Genomic DNA, 20,851 nt, shown 5'->3' on the forward strand with positions numbered 1-20,851 from the left:
CATGGCTGGGGAACACAGATGGTCAACTAACACCACTGATTAACCTTGGAGTGTTATTTAGTGATAAGGGCCACCTCCTCTCAGTTGCACAAGCTTCTTTTAAAAACCTGCAGGAATAACTATTCACCTCCACTGCAATTTGGTATTTTATTGCAGGATTCTAACCTGTTCTACACCAACTGGTGCCTTTATTTGGGCAGGCTGTGGTGCTACTAGTTTGGAAAGTTTTTCTTAAGGTGCCCTCCAGCCTCCTTCTCCTGTTGCCTAGTTTTATTTCTCTCTCCTTGTTATTCTGGTAGACATCCCTCCTTAACCCCACCACAAAGACAACATTCCGTGTAGATGATACCAAGCTAGATGGTTGTGTGCCTTACTGTAACCTATCTTCTTATGTTCCCCTTCAAAAAGTGATAAAGGGAAGATCACTTTGAGTGCAATGGAAGTCCTGCTAGTTGCTTCTTCAGAATCAGAGCAAACAAATCCTGCTATTTGGTGAGACTACACAACTTCTACACATTTGCTCCTTTTGTCTGATAAGTGGAAGGGTATTTATTTAATTTTATTTACTCTGTTTATACCTTTCTCTACCCCAAAGGGAACTCAAGGTGGCTTACATATAGGCAATTATTCCATGCCTTAAAACACATACATAGGGTACAAACACATAGGGTACAGACATAAAGCCTGTGTTGGATGAATATCCTTGTCGTTTTGGCTCAACTCTGGTCCCCAACACAAAAGAAGAAATAGTTCAACACAGAGCAGGCACTGAATGCTAATTATGTATAGTCCAAGAGTCATATGTTGGATAGACCACTATGAGGTAAGCATTGTCTCAGGGGTAGAGATCCTGCTGGGTTCAGAAGCAGGCAAAATTCACCAGAGATCTGTGTTGTGACAGCAGTGGATAGACAAGAATGGATAAGTTATATAACTTGATTTTGCAGAGCCCCAACCAGGCTCAAATGAAAATAGCGCACAAAAGGCTTCCTTCCCTGGAGGTGTCCTGTACTCTTGATTAGCTATTTTTATTCCAAGAAGCTTCTTTAGTTTTTCAAATACTGGTTCTCTTTAGGATTGGGTGATAATTCAGTCTCCTTTTCTAACACAAGAAAAAAAAACCTGGGTTCCTCGCAAGTCTATCAAAGACTGCTTTAAAGTCCACTGCTGCCAAAGGACCAAGTGTAACTTCTCCAAGAGTGTAGGAAGTTCTGGTTCAAGTGCTGGAGACAGGGTATCTCATGTGCCTGTTGTCCTCTGACTTTTAGAGGTGGTGACAATCAAGCCCAAACATTGATCTAGTATGACAGAGAAACAAACCTTGAGATACATGATGCTGCTATACCATTTATTTAGCTTTGGTCAGACCTCACACGGACTATTGTGCACAGTTCTGGGTACCAACAGTTCAGGAAAATATTGACAAGCTATAACATGTCCAAAGAAGAACAACTGCAATGATCATAAGACATAGACAAGAGGATCAAGGAGCAGAATATGTTTAGTCTGGAGAAGATTAAGCAGCGACATGAGAGCTATGTCACTGCTTAATTTTTTGAAGGGGATGTCATATTGAAGATGGAGCAAGCTTGTTTTCTGCTGCTTCTATTGTCAAACAGCTCTTACTGCCAGGAAGATCTTTCTAATATTCAAATGGAATTTCTGTGGTACCAGTGGTGATTTGGTGCATCTCTAGCAGGGTGAGGAGAGTGAAGGAGATCAGGATATTTTTTTTTAAAAGAGTACCCATCACCTCTATTGTAACCACCACTGCTTCACCGAAGAAAGTGGAGGGAGTTGGGGCTACTTTCAGATTCTTCACAGATGAATGAAACTCTCACTTTGACAACTTTGTCTGTCCGTGGAGAAGTTAAAAGAAGGAGAAACCCTCTCCACTGACTCAGGTAGTCTTTTGCAATAGCTGGGTGGGGAAATGGCAGCAGTGGCAGCCAAGGGTAGCTGACCCCTTGAGGTGGCACTGGCACCTTCACCTCTCTGAAGAATGGAACCAATGAACTTTGTGCTAAGTTCCATGGGTCATATCAAAATCCATTAATTTTGGTTCCCAAACCTACTCTGGACATATATATGAAGACGATTTATAGATAAACATGTATGTGATGTTCATGTTTTTTTCAAACTAGCACCCAGTTCTTCAACAGTCTGAGGGACCATGAACCAGCTCTTTGCTTTAAAAGTTTAAGGACCCCTGATCTAGTTTGATGACGAGTTCTGGAGAACCTGAAAGTTTCATCACTTTCATGGAATTTTAGACAGTCCTAACAGAAATGTGACTCACCTTATAGGCCACTAGAGCAGAAATATTTTGGCGATATTATGAACACTGTTTTAGGCCAGTTAGTCCCCAAAAGTCCTTCAAAGGGCAGATGAATAGAAGGCATATGGGATAAACAAGTTCTGTCAGCACTTTAAATAGATTAGTCAAACCTTCCTATGTTGTAGCAGTATCTAGAAAATAAGAAATACTTAAGATTCTTAGGCAGGCTTGTGCAAGGCTGGAAGGGGAGCTTTCCAGAAGAATCTGGCCAGATCTACAAATTACATAAGCAACAGCTGCAGAGAGAGGTTTAGGTAAGGAAGGAGTTCAGATCCTCATCTCATGGATTTGCCCCAAGAAGGAAAGGTTGGCTCCTTAACTTGTGTTTTTGACATAGATATTTTGGGACCTCAGTCAACTGAAGAGAACTTGTACATATTTTTCTTCATCAGTCATATTAAACTGTTTCAACACATCTACATGTTATCTTTCAGTGTCAGGGAGTGTCGAAGAAAGAAAATATCTTACATTTCCTCTATTACAAACAATTTTAGCACATTCAGCATTTTCTAATTATACTCACCAAACAACTCCTAATAACACCCCCCCCCCCACACGGCATTCATTTTTGAAGGGATGCAATAAGTATCTGCCCTATTAAAAAGAGTTGTCAGATAAAAATATTTCCAGCTATCAATTCTCAAAATAACTGACCAATTTATAGCTCCTTCAATAAATGTTATAAAAATGAATCCTTTTTATTTAGAATGCAAATTGTTTCCCCCACATGCTTCAGAATCCAGCTCATCAGACTCCAGAGACACTGAAACTTGCCATGTGCATGTTTTCCATGCAAAATGGACCAATTGCTTTGCCTTGTTTATCTCTCTTGCATAACAAAAATCATACAAGTCACAACTGAATGTTTGCCTCATTTGTCTGTAAACCACCCTGAGTCCCCTCGGGGAGATAGGGTGGTCTAGAAATAAAGTGTTGTTGGTGTTGTTGTTGTTGTTGTTGTTATATAGACCAGCAGGTCTTAATTTTGCATTACCATGGATGGCCTTTAAAAATATTTTGTTGCTGTGTACTATCAAGACTTAAAACCCTAAAATGCATCAAACATTCATTTGAAGTTGCTTATCATGGGTCTTCATATTTAGAGAGACAGGATTGACATGCAGCCTGCATTTTGGTGGGAGGAACCAGTCAATAGATTCAAACTGGCTGGCTGGTTTGGCAGCCCAAGTGAAGTCACCATGATTGAAATTTTCACTCCAGTCAGATGGTCAAGTATTTATCAGGAGCCATGCCAGGCTTTCAGGCAGTTCACTTTGAACTTCATCTCACCCTTAATCCCTATATATTGTGTTATGCCATGCATATGAAACAAATTTGAGCTATATGCATAAGACATAGATCTAGATTCAGGTAATGAGTGTCTCAGCCATTGGTAGTGTAAGGGGGTATAGGGGATGTGGTAGTGAGTAGCAATCATACTATATATCCTGGTGACTGTGAGACCATGCTGGGTATCTGCATAGCTGGACTTTTGCATGACATTTCAAGGATTCCAATATCAGCATGGAAATTCAGTCTCATACGATGAAAATAAATTGGTTAAAGCCTGGATCCAGATCCACATGTACACCAGCCCTATCAAAAGAAGTAACCAAATAAAGTTATTGGATTCCTATCCAGTAAATATGTCTTTGTCTAGTTTGTGTTCTCTAAGCACAGTGGATCTCACTATGCATACACAATTGATGCCTACCCTTTGCAGGTTTCAATCAGAGTTTAAGGCAGAGGTGGGCATAATGATGATCATGACCCATGGGCAGCCCTTGGTACCCCAAAGTACAGCCCCTGAAGCCCCCTTGAAGCCCCACATTGCCAGAACTTTCAACAAAATAATCTTACAAAACTTTGGTCGATTTTGGCCTAAAAGCTGGCCAATAGAAACCCACGCTTTAAGGTGTGGCCTTCTGATATCCTGCAGAGACTCAAACCCCTTAACAAAGAAACCCTCAACTTTTGGTAGTTGCCTGCCAATGAAAAGAGGTTTTATTTAAGTCAACCAATGATGAATAGACAGAAAACAAAGCTGGAGAGGCACCTTCTCTATTGTTGGCACAAGCCCACAGATCCATTCACCAAGCCTTACAGGATTGTTGTTAGTGTCCCGTTCCTGATAGTAATTTTTTCTCAGTTTCTATGTTTTTCCTGTGCATCCATGTTCACCCATCATTATGAAAGGTGTAAGCTTGACACAAGGCATGTTCTTAGCCTCTAAATTTATGTTTGGAACTAGCAAGTAAAATTGAAGTACAACAGAGCCTTGGAATTTTAAGCCATTTCCTTCCTGCTTAGATGTTCAAAATGGACTGGCCAACTAAGCAAGGAACCACAGTTCCCAGACAAATATAAAAGAAAATAGAGGTTAGGGGTGTCAACATTTCTTTGAGTCAGAAATTGTAATTGGTACACTTGTGCCTTCTGCTTCCTGTTAACCCAACCATCTTGATTATGAGGATGAATGGTGTAACCTTTCCACTTCAACACTCCTGCAACACCTTTCATTAAAGTATCTCAAAAGTGTTGAGCAAGCATTAATTAAGCTGAGGAAATAGAGAGATAGAGGGAGTTTATTCTCATTTTAAAGCTTGGCATAATAAGAAACAGAAGCAAGCTGTTTGTACAGGGTCTGCCAATCATAACATTAAGAAAGCAATTTAGGAGTCCAATATATTGTTTTGTTTAAGCAATTAAATCACACTCCCTCTATCAGAACAATTAACAGTTGCTCTAAGGCTGTAGTTTTCAACTCATGTTTCTGGGAACTCTAGAATTCTTCATAAGCGTCTCAGGACTTCTGAAATGAAAACATCAGCTTCAGTAGATACGTTATTTAAAAGAACATTATTGATATTTCCCTCTGTTGCAGTAGTCTGCTTAGCTGAATGTTCACATCAGCATCTTTAACAATGTGCTTTTGTCCTGGGCAAAAGAAGCAGTGAGAGTAATTCTCAGACCATCGAATTTTGTTCCCACAATATTGAGAAGTGCTCTCAATATTGAGAGTCTAGAGGTTCACATAGGCTTAAGAGGGAATTTGCACTTTTGCACTCACCCATTCAGATATCTAAAATGATTAAGGATGTTTTGTCTTCTAAATTCTTTTCACAAAAGCCAAACCTGACTACTGCCTGATCATGTTAAGTTACTTCATATTTTTTTGTATATTTCAAAGAAACTTGTATAAGTCACTGAACACGTATAAGTTATCTGCCTTTGGCATTTATTCAGGAAGCTAAAAAACACAAAATTAAATTAAAGATATACAACTGTCAGTATAAGGAGAAGGGGGGAAATGAAATTAAATGTAACAATGAACTGGAGAATACCATAAATCATAATGATATGGAATTAGTAGATCTGCTGACTATTATTTTATCTTATTGGGGGTGGGTTTATATCGTCATGTATTCTTCTAACCCAGACATGAGCAAACTTTGGCCCTCCAGGTGTTTTGGACTTCAACTCCCAAAATTCCTAACAGCCGGTAAGCTGGCTAAGATTTTTGGGAGTTGAAGTCCAAAACACCTGGGAAGCCAAAGTTTGCCCATGCCTGTATCTAACCCATTGATAACTACATTGGGGGATTTTTAAAAAAAATATTAGAAGGTGAACTATTTCTTTAAAATAGATGTCAAAAATATATGCACTATTTCTCATCTTCTGTATTGTTATAATCCTGAACCAGATGACATACGGCCTGCCAGTCATTTGCATATTGTTCTCATTTAACAAAGCTTTTTTAGAGGGCACTATTGCATTTTGGATTTTTTAAAAAATCATTATTGCAAACGCTGGACCACTTATAATTACATAAGAGTATGTTGTTCTTGACATTAAAATACAACTGTGACACTACTTGGTTTTTTGCCACCATTCTGCAAACTTGGGTCACATCCTTGCTATATAGTTTTCAATTAGTTGTGGCATCAACTAGGCTAATTACTTCATTCTATTTTAATTAAGGAATATATGGAAAGGTTTTTAAAATTACTTCTTCAGGGTATTAATTGGGTCAAAAGGGACATGACTATCGCCTCAGCAGTTAAACTATTACGATAACAGCTGCCAACGGGTAAGGTGGAGATCTGGGTTAACTATGAAAGAGGTGATTTGATTTGTGATGTATCAGCAAGATGAGTTAGGAAAGGTGGTTAAAAATGACAATGAGTGACCTCTGATGGATCTCAACCTGCCACGACTCCTGCCCAGGAAATACCAAAGGCATTTAACACTTGCAGCGTTATTTTCTTAACCACTTGAGTCACTCACTTAGTGGAACAGGGTACCTGTTTGCGACTGTAAAGTTTGCAGAAATCCAAATATGGAACACTGACCTAATTTCCTTTATCCATCTCTTGGAGAGCCATAGCTCCCTGTTTTCCCCTTGTATGTATTCTTTTAAATGTGATTAGAAAATAAACTCTGAAGGAAGAAGGTTATTTAAGACAAGATCATCAGCATGCATCTGGAAGCCTTTATCTCACCATGATATGCATATTTATTCTCCACCATGAATCTTATTTTTTAAAAACCTGCATATTGCATCTCACTTGGGTGCGGGGGGCATCTCATTCTGCCTTAGACAAAACAGTCGGACATGTTTTGCTGAAGCTTCAATAGCCTTGGGTCTATTTACTACCCTAAAGACACCAAATCCTGTCTGATCTTGTGAGGCAAGCAGGGTCAGCAACCCTTGGTTGGGAGACTGCCAACAAAAGCCAGGTGCTGAAGGCTACATTTCAGAGGAAGGAACTGGCAAACCCACCTCTGAGAATTCCTTGCCTAAGAAAACTCTGTGGATGAAATTCAAAAGGTTTCCATAAGTTGACAGGTAACATGAAAGCTCACAAACACACATAAATGAGAGACTGAATCCTATGGGCACTACATCTGAGTTTCCTTGAAGAAAAGAAAATGAGATATAAGAGCAAATTTAATAATAATTTAAAATATACCAAAAGGCAATTTTTTGGAATGGATGTCAATCTTTATCTCACCCGAGTCAGCTATGAGAACTACAATTTCTCTCCCATCAGTATATATGGCTCTTCTATAAAAATGCAAAAATTCCTGTGTTTTCTCCAAAAGAGCTTGATTCTTTGTAAACACTACAAGCGAATATATACAAAATACTCATGAGACTCCACCAGCCACTGTTCACTTTCCCTACCTGACTCATATACTTACCTGCAAAGGAAAAGTGGGGGGTCCATCAAGCAAACACACACACCATGAAAGGGAAAAGAACTCACAGAATGTGAGACCCTGCATTGTTTTTGGAGACCCTCTGATCCATGTGTCAAAAATACCGACATGCCAAATGCAATTCTCCACTTCTGAAAACATCCATGATGAGTGGTTTTGTATGAAAAAGGAATGCAGGAAAAGAAGAAGCGCCCAAAATTGATTTCTAGATATTTTCATTTTTGAATTTTGGAGAAAGTTAAACTATCACATGCTCAGGATTTGTGATACCTACAGTGAGTCTTGGAGTGGTAAACTGGTTCCTGGACTCTCCACAAAGTTGCCCACCTCTGCTCTACTGCAGAACGATGCAACAGGGAACAAAAATGAAATGGCGTGGTGATCTTCTCTCTTTCTCTGCTGCAGCATGAATGAATGGCTGCTGCTCAACTGCAGGAGAGCCAAGAGGAAACTGGTCTCTGAGTAGAACTAATAAAATAGCTTCTCTTCTCTTCTCTCTACTGAAGCTTGATAAAATATCTACTCCACAGGGTTCCCTTCTTTTTAAGGGGAGGGATGTGGGCTCACAACCTTCTGTTTCAGGTTTTGGTCTATTCCACATTCACCTTGAATTATTTATTTACATTAGCAGGTATTATGTGATATATTTTCATAGTATTTTAACCTGTTCATACCTGCATGCCAACAACACCTTTAAAACCTTCTGTGTCAAGCCTCTCATCTCTATCAAATCTCCTTTTGGGGTTGCTGAGCACTGTAGCCCCAGGTGAAGACAGGTGAAGACATGACATCCTGTTTTGAAACACTAGTGGCTGCCTGTCATTCCTGTTCATCAGCTGAACATCAGATCCACAGGTTCAGCTGATGGCTGCCGAGAGAGTATCTCTGAATCCTATGCTCTATAGAGTATTTTATCATATGTAGTGGACTTCTAAAACAGAATGAGAGAAATGGAAGAAAGATGGACAAGGGTAAAGAACTACATTATGAATCATTACAGAGATTAAGCCATAAGAAATAAGATACAAATGTTATATAGCATACACTGGATGGAAATGTATAAAGATAAAGATATAATGATTGTCTCAAAAAGAATGTAAATGTAAAAGAAAACAATCCTCGTGTTGGTGGTAAAAATTGGAAATGTTTTGTGTGTACACGGTATGTATTTTTTTTGTATTGTTAAATAAAAACTCATTTAAAAATATGTAGTGGACTTCTGATGAATCAAAAGAAACTAGGAAACAGATAATGTCTCAATTCAGAAAATATTTAATAAAAAATCAACAAAAAACAAAATTGTACTTCCTGGGGTTGAAAAAAATGATCAAATTAAGAGACAATATAAAAGTGATCTGCGATATGATTACCACAGCAGGACTGTTATATGCGAGGAATTGGAAGAATACTGAAATCCCAGCAATAACAAAAAAATTGGTTAACGAAATTGTTGAAACTTACTGAACAATCACTGGAAAGTTTTACGAATAGTTGAGAACCATTAATTGTCTTTTTTCAAGAAAGAGGCAACAAGTAAGTAAGTAAGTGTGGCATTTGAAAATTAGTCATTTTGAACAAGAAGTAGAAGTATGAAGTAGTAAAGAAGACTACACCACACAACTGAATGAGATGATATGACCTGAACGTCTGGTCAGCCAGTTCTTCAAGCAGTTGCAACATCACCAAGATAGAGCTGATAATTATATGCATGCGACAACTGTTAGTATTCCAAGGGCCTTTTGTGACACTGTGATTTACTTACCAAAGGGAATTCGCAGTACTTATCCACCCACATGACACTTCAGCAGATGCTTCTGCTATGGCAGAAATTACCAGTTAACAGATAAGGAAATGTTTGTCTACACTGAGCCACAGATAATTCATTTATAACAAGTATTAAATCAGGAAATGCTTCCTCTTTCCTTAACAAATTCACCTAACTTTGTGTCAGACTACATGTGTTAGTCATGTAGCTCTACACTGACGTTTGGTGGCTAGGATATTTTTTTAATAGCCAAACTGTGGATGGATGTTGATATAGATAGGGATCCCAGACAGAGGAAGGAAAGCGTTAACACCCATTCCTGCAGTCTGGGCAGAAGAAAGGCCTGGTTGAGGCAAATGGTACTCCCCCCCCCCCCCCCCCGCTTTAATGAAAATGGAAGGTACAGGTTTCTGAGTCTGGATCAGGCCCACTTTGGTGTGTGCCTTCAAGTTGTCAAGGCAAACCTATTGCAGGGTTTTCCTGACAAGATTTATTCAGAGGGGCTTGCCTTTTTCCTTCCTCTGAGGCCGAGAGAGTGACTTGCCCAAAGTTCACCCAGTGAGTTTCCACTCAAAGGGGGAGGAAGTTAAAGCTCATCCAACTCATGTGCTAGGCTTCATTTTTGTACAAATAGGCAGTGTGCCCCACTGCCTATTTGTACAAAAATGCCACCAGCAGTTAAGGGCAGAGCTATATAAGGGACCAATATAATCTAAACTTTGCTCTTTACTCCTGTTCTTGATGTTTTTCTTTTGTGCACTATAGATTTTAAGGAATAGCAAAAAAAGGAAAAAGGAAAAAAAGGGAAAAAAGAAAACTTTTATTTTTTAAGATCTGAATAAATAGCAACAATGAGAAAAAGATTTAGAGTTAAAATATTTCCTTAGCCCAGAATTTCTCAACCTAGGGGTTGGGAGCCCTGGAGTGGTTTCAGAGGGGTTTCAGAGGGGTCACCCAAAGAACATCAGAAAACATATTTTGATAGTCTTAGAAACACCTTTGGCAGAGAAGGCTGAAGACTTCTCCGCCTGTTCTTCTCTTCCTTTGTGGAAACAGATGGAGAGGCCTCCCACCAAAAGCTCTCCTTTGCTGTGTTTGGCCAGCCTCTCAGCCAAGGGGAGGGCTGTTTATGAGACTTCAAGCGGGAAGGGGAGAGCAAGCATGCTCAGCGCATGGCAGTGTGTTGCATATATGTGGGCAAGGGAGAGCATGTGCGGCTGGAGGGAGGTTCATGCCAGTGAGTCCCTTCTAGGCATGGGGTTCTGTGTGGGAAGTTTGGCCCAATTCTATCATTGATGGAGTTCAGAATGACTGTAGGTGAACTATAAATCCCAACAACCACATCTCCCATATGTCAACATCTATTTTACCCAAATTCCACAAGTGTCCACATTTGGGAATATTGTGTTTTAATGCCAAGTTTGGTTCAGATCTATCATTATTTGAGTCCACAGTGCTCTCTGGATGTAGGTGAACTACAACTCCAAAACACAAGGTCAATGCCCAACAAATCCTTCCAGTATTTTCTCTTGGTCATGGGAGTTCTATGTGCCAAGTTTGATTCAACTCCATTGTTGGTGGAGTTCAAAATGCTCTTTGATTGTAGGTTAACTATAAATCCCAGCAACTACAACTCCCAAATGACAAAATCAATCCCTGCCCCAACCTCACCAGTATTCAAATTTGGGTGTATCGGGTATTTGTGACAAATTTGGTACAGCGAATTAAAATACATCCTGCATATCAGATATTTACATTACAATTCATAACAGTAGCAAAACTACTGTAATGAAGTAACATGAGGAACTGTATTAAGGGGTCACGGCATTAGGAACCTTGAGAAAGACTGCCTTGGCTGTACATTCAAATATCCAACTTCTTTTAGACTGCACAAACATGTTCTTTATTAATATGCTTTAAATAAAAACAAAATCCAGACCAATTCCATTTTGTCTTTTCAAGTAATTATCACTTTATAAATATTCCCATGGCATTCTGCAAAGAAGAACAATTGAGTATTCTATTTATTTTATATTTATTTTCCATATTTATATCCTACCCTTCTCGCCCCGAAGGGGACTCAGAGTAGCGTCAAAGAGATACAAGCCTGGTATGGAAATAAAAGCCAAGCAAAAGGGAATTTCACCTTCAAAATGTACTGTAATACCAGGACAAATCAAGGAAGCAGTTCAAAGTCAGAACACACAGATAGTGCCAGACTTCTCCTTTGTACTTCAGTTATCATGCCTTCTTATGGTGAGTAGGATCTTTCTGTGGCTTGACATCACAGTTTACTCATCCAAGAGCCTTCTTCAAAGAAAATTCATCCATGCCTAATACTCAAAGAATTATATGCCAAGAACAAAACACTGAGCTCATCATGATATGGACAAGTTACCAATGAGTAACTTGTTAACCAGGATGAATTTGTTCATATTAAGTGTCAGTAATTGAAGCTGATTTCTGTTTAATAGCAGGAAGAGAGGGAAGTTAAAATTGGTTGTGCTTTAGTTGTTCACATATGTGGTCTTAGGTTTTTAAACAATGCAAATAGCTTATCTGTTATGGAAAACATTGCTAACAGCCATATGAATGTTTTTGCACAATCTGCAAAACAACTTAGCATACTGCAACATTTCAAATCCAGAAATAGGCATGAAGATAAAACTACTGTATATGCTGATGTGTAAGTCTAGAAATTTTAGTTTAAGAAAACCGACCCCAATGAAACAAGTCAATGTATGTGCTATAGATTTTTGTTGTTTATTCATTCAGTCATTTCCGACTCTTTGTGATCTCATGGACCAGCCCACGCCAGAGCTCCCTGTCGGCCATCGCCACCCGCATCTCCTTCAAGGTCAAGCCAGTCACTTCAAGGATAACATCCATCCATCTTCCCCTTGGTCGGCCCCTCTCCTATTTTCCTTCCATTTTCCCCAGCCTCATTATCTTCTCCAAGCGTTCCAGTCTTCTCATTAAGTGGCCAAAGTACTTCATCTTTGCTATAGCGCCTTAACTCATATAAAAAAAGAAACCAACTCTGAAAAGAGTGGCAAAATACAGGTCTATCCTTAGATTGCTTAGAAGAAGAATCAACCCCATCTATTATTTTCTCTGCAGCATTGGTTTTGGCCTTTTTGAATGCATGGACAGGGAAATGATGGTGGCTGACCCTCTGAGATGGTGCTGGAATTGTCCCTGTCTGCAGAATGACTCCTTGATTTCTTTATAGGTCATATAAAAATCCACACACACACACACACACATACACCCTCGACTTATACACAACCATTTGTGGTACTAAAACCCCACAGCTCATCCAAGGGTCTTTTGGAAAGTCTTCATCATTACAAACTTGAGATTAAGCCAGGGTAATGAGCCTCCATTAGATGATCCTAATGGTTTTGTTAGGTTCCTCGCACCCCAAAAGCACTCTCTGTTCCTTATAGCTATTGTTTGAGCTCCAGAGTTCTGTGGTAGTATAGAATATACTACACCATTTTATGTGACCTTGATCCTATCCCTCAAAAAACAACAACAAATCTTCAATGTGTTGTCAAAGCCTTTCATGGCCGAAATCACTGGATTGCTGTGAGTTTTCTGGGTGGTATGACCATGTTCCAGAAGCATTATCTCCTGACGTTTCACTCGCGTCTATGGCAAGTTTCCTCAAAGGTTGTGAGGTTTGTTGGAAACTAGGTAAGTGAGGTGTATATATTGGTGGAATGTATTGTTGAAGGCTTTCATGGCCGGAATCACTGGGTTGTAAGTTTTTGGGGCTGTATGTCCATGTTCCAGAAGCATTCTCTCCTGACATTTTGCCTACATCTATGGCAGGCATTCTTAGAGGTTGTGAATATCCAGGGTGGGAGAAAGAACTCTTGTCTGTGTGAGGTTGTGAGGTCTGGTTTCTAACAGACCTCAAAACTATTGAGGATGCCTGCCATAAATGTAAGTGAAATGTCAGGAAAGAATGCTTCTGGAACATGGCAATACAGCCTGGAAAATTCACAGCAACTCACCTAAGCTCCAGTTTTATTGTAGATTTAGAAAATCATTATTAAGAAAGTAGATATGAAGTCTTAATGGTTAAGTTCTAAAACTTAAGTATTAAGTAGGAAAGCCAGGATGGTTCCTTCCTTGCTATGTTTTCTGGTAAGTAAAAACATTTCTTGATTCTCAAGTATACCGTTTCTGCCAGTTGACTACTGAAGCCCACCAGTGATGTTAATCAAATAGTACACTGGAGTCACAACTGCAGCAACTAGAAAACATTAGGGAGAGTCATTCACTGAGGACCAGAAAATCTCAGAGGGTATGGGTAAATGATGCCACAATGCATCTTGTCCTCCTTGAAAAATAATGAAAGTCTCTTTCTTATGCACTATCCTATTTATTAAATACAAAGAAAATAACAAGCAAGAACATCCAGTATTTTAAGGTGGTCCTGTCTGTACAGTGATGACTCAGATCTCCTGTACAGTGATGCCACTCAGAACTCCTCTTGTAAGGAGGCCAGGAGGCTCCTTCTTTTCTGTTTTTTTCCTGAAAAATAAAAACATTTCTAGTCTCATATGCTTTTAGGAATTACTATCATGGGCTTTTAAGGGTGTGTTATTTCACTGGTTTTCATTATTCTGTCATTTTATGCATTTTTTTCAAATGGTTTTAGTTTGACAGATTGTATAAACAGAACACAGACATTTGAATTATTTTTAAATGATGTATCAAACCATTTGAGAATGCATTAACAAACAGAACATTAAAGCCAACCACATATACATTTTACTGAAGGCAAACCAATAAAAATGCGGTCCATGCAGCATGGAAACAACAACTTCTAAGAAATATTGAGATGGAAGAACTGTAATGATAAGATTCGCAACTGATGAGACTGCCACATTTATTTGCTCAGCTTAGTAGTGCAACTCTGTCACCCTAAAGTGTTCCTCACATTGCTATGGCTGGAACCCTAGGTTGCTGCAATGGTTAAAATTGGGTATTGAATTAATAAGACAGGTTTCTTTTAGCTATACACTATGGCTAGTTTTGAATATTGGCCACTACAGCTATAACATGGAGCAATTCAGAGTATTGGGTAGCAAGAACAATATTTTGATAGCAGAAAATTGGTGATGGAATTGGACCACATCTTGGACTTACAAATTGTCTAACCCTATGATCACTAACTTAGTTTTTAAGGCTCTTATTTTTCACTTCATCCAAGACCACCATGAAGACAACTGCTGAAATATTTTGAATAGTTTACAGACCAAAGAACAACAGTTCAATCTTTATAGGATAACTATCAAGATAAAGTAAAGGTAAAAGTTTCTCCTTGACATTAAGTCTAGTCGTGTCCAACTCTGGGGTGCTGCTCATCTCCATTTCCAACCTGAAGAGCCAGCGTTGTCTGTAGACAACTCCTAGGTCAAGTGGCCAGCATGACTGCATGAGGTGCTGTTACCTTCCCACCAAAGTGGTACCCATTGATCTACTCACATTTACATGTTTTTGAACGGCTAGATTGGCAGGAGCTGGGGTTAACAGTGGGAGCTTACCCTGCTCCCCGGATTTGAACTGCCGATCTTTCGGTCAGCAAGTTCAGCAGCTCAGTGGTTTAACCTGCTGCGTCACTGTGGGCTCCTAACTATCAAGATAGATTATATAAATTCAATTCTGTAACAGTAATATTTTTCTCCCTCAAGACTGATAAAGGATGGCCTTTTGTATTTATTATCGCATATACAATCATATATACAGCTAAGTCAAAACAGTCACACTTTGTGGCAACACTAACAGTCTCCTTTGTTCCAGAGTTGTAGAATGGTGGCAAGGGAAAGCAGACAAAATCTTCCAGCCCTAAATCACCTATGATTCCAATGCCTTACTTCCTTCAGCCCATCTTCTTAGTTCTGCAGCTTTCCCTCCTATAACTACCACCTACTCCTGCACAATCACAGCGTAATGCACCAATATGATTCTAGCCTATGTCTTATAGCTAAACAGCAGGTCCTGGTTCAATGTGCATTTCACTCTCTTCACATTCAGCAGGATCTGCACTCACAGAGCCTCGTATCTGCAAAAAGCTAAAACTAAAAATACATATAGAAGACATGAACAGAGAAAGTAAATCTCTCATTGGTTTATGTATGGTCCCACTAACATCACTTACTTAGACCAGTTCCATTGAACATTTGGATCCCAAAGAGTTTCCCATATTATACTTTGGTGGCACATACCAAAGAGGCCTAGGGTACAAAGCTTAGAGAACACCAAGGGGGAATATAATCTGAAACATGTAAACATTAAAAAATATGGGTTATGCCTTGATCTGCTCACTCTCAACTCCGATAGATCTAGAAAAAATGTTGGTTTTTCTCCTGCCCTTCTTATGTACACACTGTCAAATTCAGACTTTCAGAGTTATGGTATAAATTACACATTGGTTTTCTTTTATGTGGGAATCTGTATTTTAAAAAAGAAGTAATCAATTTTCTTGGAAAAGGGTAAGGGGAAGCAACTAACCTGAATATGAATACAGATTTTTATGCTCACAGAAGCATAAGTTGTTAAATTAGAGGCATCAGAGCTGCAAAGACATCTTTTGGCGAAATAATCACTTTTTAAAGGAAATCAACAATGGTTCATACTTACACTTCTGTGGCTATGAATCCAGTGAGTTCAGATAGGAGGAGAAACAGTATGAAGAAGCAGCAGCACACAGAGACTAGGGAAAAAAACACAAGCAGATGAAGTTTAGTTCCAGTCTGTTAATACAAAGTGTTGAAGATATCCCTACTGCATTCCTATACTTCACATTGACTCCACAATTGTCCTTCCCTCTCTCAGTTGCTCTTGGATGTTTTGAGGAAAACATCAATCAGGCAAGACCTTCACCTGCCACTCCACTTTAACTGCTTTTAGTGCACCCTACGGACCTTTGAAGTTTGTAACCTGGGAGGGCATATGAACTTTCTGGCTGAAAATTGTAAATGTAGGTTGTGCTAGGTTTTTTGGGCTGTATGGCCATGTTCTACAAGTATTATCTCCTGACATTTTACCTGCATCTATGGAAAGCATCCTCACAACACCTGAGCATGCTTGCCACAGATGCAGGTCATGAGAGAATGCTTCTAGAACATGGCCATACAGCCCAAAAAACCTAGAACAACCCAGTGATTCCGGCCATGAGAGCCTTTGACAATACATCGTAAATGTATCTCTCTAAATAGGGATTCCACAGGATGGAACCATAGTACTTAAAGAGGAATCATAGTGATACACATATGTAATGTGAACAGGCCCCAGATTTGCATTCTTTGTTCTCATGTGGTTATGATCGGTAAAGAGAAAGAGTATCATCATGCTGGAAAGAAACAACAATTTGAAATGTCCAAGGGTTCTTTGCAAACTGAATTCTTCTGCCTTGCTCCCAGGACACTTTCCCTTACTTGTTACAGAAAGCAAGTATCACAATGTAAAAGTATCCCCATTTCTGCTGCACAGCTCAAGGTGGCTCGCTTGAGAGTTCAAAAACAGTAGTACATTTGGATCCCATTCCGGTTCCTAAGTACAAAGACACAGAAATCTCCCTTTCCTGTGTTAAGTCAATATAAACAAGCTGCTAGCAATTGTTCCATAGAGTAGCATGGAAATGGGTGGTCATTTAAAATGGCACTAAATACAGTATCAAAAACTGAAACCACAAATTAGGAGTGGGAAATATTGCATTAAAAGTTCTAAATGAAAAATCACCCTCTTCTACCATCCCGATTTTCCTCAAAGTGAGCACAGATAGGATCTCTTGATTCCATCCCTTCACAACAGTCTTGTGCGGGAGGTTAGACTGAGAGATAGAAATATACTCCAAATTGTCCAGTGAGATTCATGATTTAGCAGGGTCCATATACACCAGTGCCCTAAGTACACCTTTTAAAAATGGTATGGATTTGACACAGGTATGAATTTGACTCACCAAGCAGTTGAAGCCATCACATCACCATCCCTTCACAGTGGGTACTGCTTTTATTTTCCCTTTTTTCTAATTTGTTTATGTATTGCTAAAACATCTTTCTAGGTTTGTTTGAAATTTTTACAAAAATTATGAAAGCAAAATACTGCTTTAAGGTGACCCAACTTTCTCTCTTCGTAATGCCTTCCACACACATACACAAATAAGGGATTTCTACCTTTCTACCTGCTGAACACTTGCCAAATCTAATCCAGTATCCCTTTCCTTAAATGTCACTATTATGTTGGAGCAGTAAGAGTTTAGCACAGAAAACAGTTCCTACAATTGCTGTCTGGAAATCTCTACCCTGCCCACTTGTTAAAGCCACAAAGGAAGGGCAGATGAGAATCTTAAAAAATAGTAAAATACCAGAAGTACAGCACATTCATCAAAATAATCTTTGGATATCTTCCAGTAATATAATAAAACAACAAAATACTGTAATTGATCAATGAAAGCAACAGAGAATATTATAATCAGGTGTTCTACTCCCCCCCTTCTCATGTCTTGAAATGGTTGTGAATCTGCTTTTTTGACAGGAGGACCTGGTTTTCAGAGAGCCAGTGTAGTGGTTTAGGGGTTGAACTAGGACTCTGTAGAGACCAGGATTTGAATCCCTGCTCAGTCATGAAACTAATTTGGTGACCCTGGGCAAATCATATTTTCTTAGCCTGAGGAAGACAATGGCAAGCCTCTTCTGACCCAATCTTACTAAGAAAACCTTGTAAAATGTTTCCATTAAAGTTTGGATATAACAGAACAACTTGAAGGCACACAACATTAACAAATCTGGTTTTGAAATTGTGTTGTGACCCATTTTGCATTTCAGTACTGGGAGAAAGTCAGAAGAGACAATTTAAAAATGAAAAATGAAACAAAATAGAAGAAAATTACATTTGTTGCTTTTTTTTCTAAAATGAAGAATAAAAACTGAAACTCTTTTTGAAACTTTCTCATGTCGCAGTTTACCAAAGATGCTACAACATGAAGTTCACAGCAATTCTGCACTCAATATATATTAACTCCTGATTTGGATTTTGCCAAGCTTTGCTGAAAAAAAAAACCCCTTGCAATCTCTACTTTTCTGATTGGCTTTGGTATAATATTAGTTTAATACAGCTATCCCTGAAAGAAAGCTTGAATGTATTTAAAATGTCATCACCAAAGCAATGGTCTGCTGTGTGTGAAGGATACAGAATGAGATGCTGGGTGGGGCAAAATAGTAAGAGGCCCCGTCATGAGCAGAAGGAACAGATTGGTATTTACTGATGAACTAAAGCAAACATTCTGTACATACTAACTCTATGCTGAATCACAACAAATAGGCAGGAAAGAAAGATACCTTAAACCACAAACTAACAGTATGGGGTAGCGGCTAAGGAGCAAATGACCTTATTTGTTTTTTCTTCAGTCACGATGACAGAACATTTTAACATCCCTCCTTGTCATTGCAGTTACAGCCTCCTTTCCTGGACTATGTTCTATGTATCATCTCAGACACACTGCTTTTAAACAGAATAAGACTGGAAAAAAAGAAGGGCATAGCTATTCACTTCAATGGACCATATTAAGATTTTTTTTCTAAGGGTGCCAATCCCTCAAGATGCAGAATGACATTGTGTTCTATCTGTTTGTCACTGATTTACCACTTAAGAAGAAAAGATCTAGGACACAGGTGGGCAACTACTCTGTGCCTACAATTCAGTATTGACTGATGGCTTCATATCAAAGGAGATAGGAGCTCCCAGTGGTACAATGGGTTAGACCCTTGTGCTGGCAGGACTGAAGACCGACAGGCTAGAGGTTCGAATCTGGGGAGAGCATGGATGAGCTCCCTCTGTCAGCTCCAGCTCCCCATGTGGGGACATGAGAGAAGCCTCCCGCAACGATGGTAAAACATCAAAACATCAAGGCATCCCCTGGGCAATGTCCTTGCAGACAGTCAATTCTCTCACACCAGAAGTGACTTGCCGCTCCTGACATTAAAAAATCAAAGGAGATTTGCCTTCCCAAGAAGCTGAGAAAATGTGGCTTTCCCAGTATCATTCAGTGGATTTCCATGGCTGAGTGGTTTCTCTGATTTCAAGCTGAACACTCATGTTACTATGCGACACATAGTTGTTGCCCTCCAGGAGTTGATGGATTGTAACTCTCAGCAGTTTTGGCTAGCATTCCCAGTGGTGAGGGATTGCGATAGCTACAGGCCAACAAATTCTGGATGTCCACAGTTTGATCTACAATCAGTGCCTGGAGCAAGCTGTGATCTTGGGCCACTTTTACTGCCATCTGACTCACTCATAGTTATGCTGATGCTCATGCCACTCACCTCTGTTGGAAATCTGACAGGTGGCTAAAGGAAGAGGAAGTGCACTGCTCATGGCCTGGGCTTCCCCTCTTTACTATATCCCCCTTAATGTTAACTCCAGAATTGAAACCAAAGGACCTCCTAATCACTCAAAAGGCAGATCAGGGAAAATGGTTTCTGGATTGTACTAAATAGGGTTACATCCCCTCATGTTGACAAACTCCTGGGTTTAATCTTGGATCTAACAGCTTGGGCCCTGTGGTGGCTGGGTGAGTAAAGCAAGTGCACCAGCTACACCATTTCCTTGAGATTTCTAATGTGGCCACAGTGACACATTACTTACATTCTGTTAGGATCACTGACTTGCACTCTATGTGCGCCTTTGAAGAATGTTTAGAAACTTTAGTTGGCCCAAAGAACTACAGACAAACTTTTGACAAGGGTTGGTTACAGGGAGTACAGAACTCTCTTGTTCAAGTAGCTCTGCTGACTGGTAGTCTAATTTGCAAGCACAATTCAGACTGTGGGGTCTGACCTATAATGCTCTAGAAGGCTTTGGCCCAGTTGCTTCTGAATCAGAAAAACCTGTACAGGCTCCAGAAGAGGCCTTTAACTCAGTCCCACCATCTGTACAGCCATGTCTGGATATGCGACAGGGCCTTCATAGTGACCTCTTCCAGGAACTATAACTCCTTTCCTAACTAGATTGAATGAGCACTTCCTTGCTATCCCTCTGTGGGGTGTAACATTGCACATAACTGAATACGTAATGCCACACCACATATGTAGTTTTCTGTCGCCACTTTAATACCTGGGACGTACTCTGTTTCTGTCCTTTTACAGATGCCTTTCTTCTTGACTCAGTGAGGGGAAAAAGAATTCCCTTTCTAAATCCCTCTACCACCTTGTACTGCTGCAGTTTCCCTTTTAAACTGGCTGGGGCTTTCTTGTGAGCTGTTAAACCTTTGTGCTTTATATCACATGCTTGAGACACTCCAGTAAGCAACAAAGTAATAAAGTTTATTTATAGCTTCTGGTTCCAATGCTTTATGGTTACATTTGTGTTTTGTTACAGTCTCGAGTCTTACATTCAGTATCATTCACTCAGTTAACTTTTCTTATGAAACCCTCACTGTCTCACATCAACAACTATGTTACTTTCTTCATATTCCCTTGGCTGAACTATATTCTGACTTAGGCCACACT

General features: G+C 39.5%; 1 protein-coding gene across 1 annotated transcript in view; it reads right to left on the reverse strand.

The window, feature by feature from the left end:
* ERGIC1 (endoplasmic reticulum-golgi intermediate compartment 1) overlaps positions 1-20,851 on the reverse strand; it is a 94,648-nt gene that overhangs the window by 35,413 nt on the left and 38,384 nt on the right. Inside the window, 1 exon segment of the mRNA XM_060765108.2 lies at positions 15,984-16,056. Within this exon segment, the coding sequence (XP_060621091.2) occupies positions 15,984-16,056 (73 nt within the window).

The sequence above is a fragment of the Anolis sagrei genome, chromosome 2, assembly GCF_037176765.1.
Source record: "Anolis sagrei isolate rAnoSag1 chromosome 2, rAnoSag1.mat, whole genome shotgun sequence".
Taxonomy (NCBI): domain Eukaryota; kingdom Metazoa; phylum Chordata; class Lepidosauria; order Squamata; family Dactyloidae; genus Anolis; species Anolis sagrei.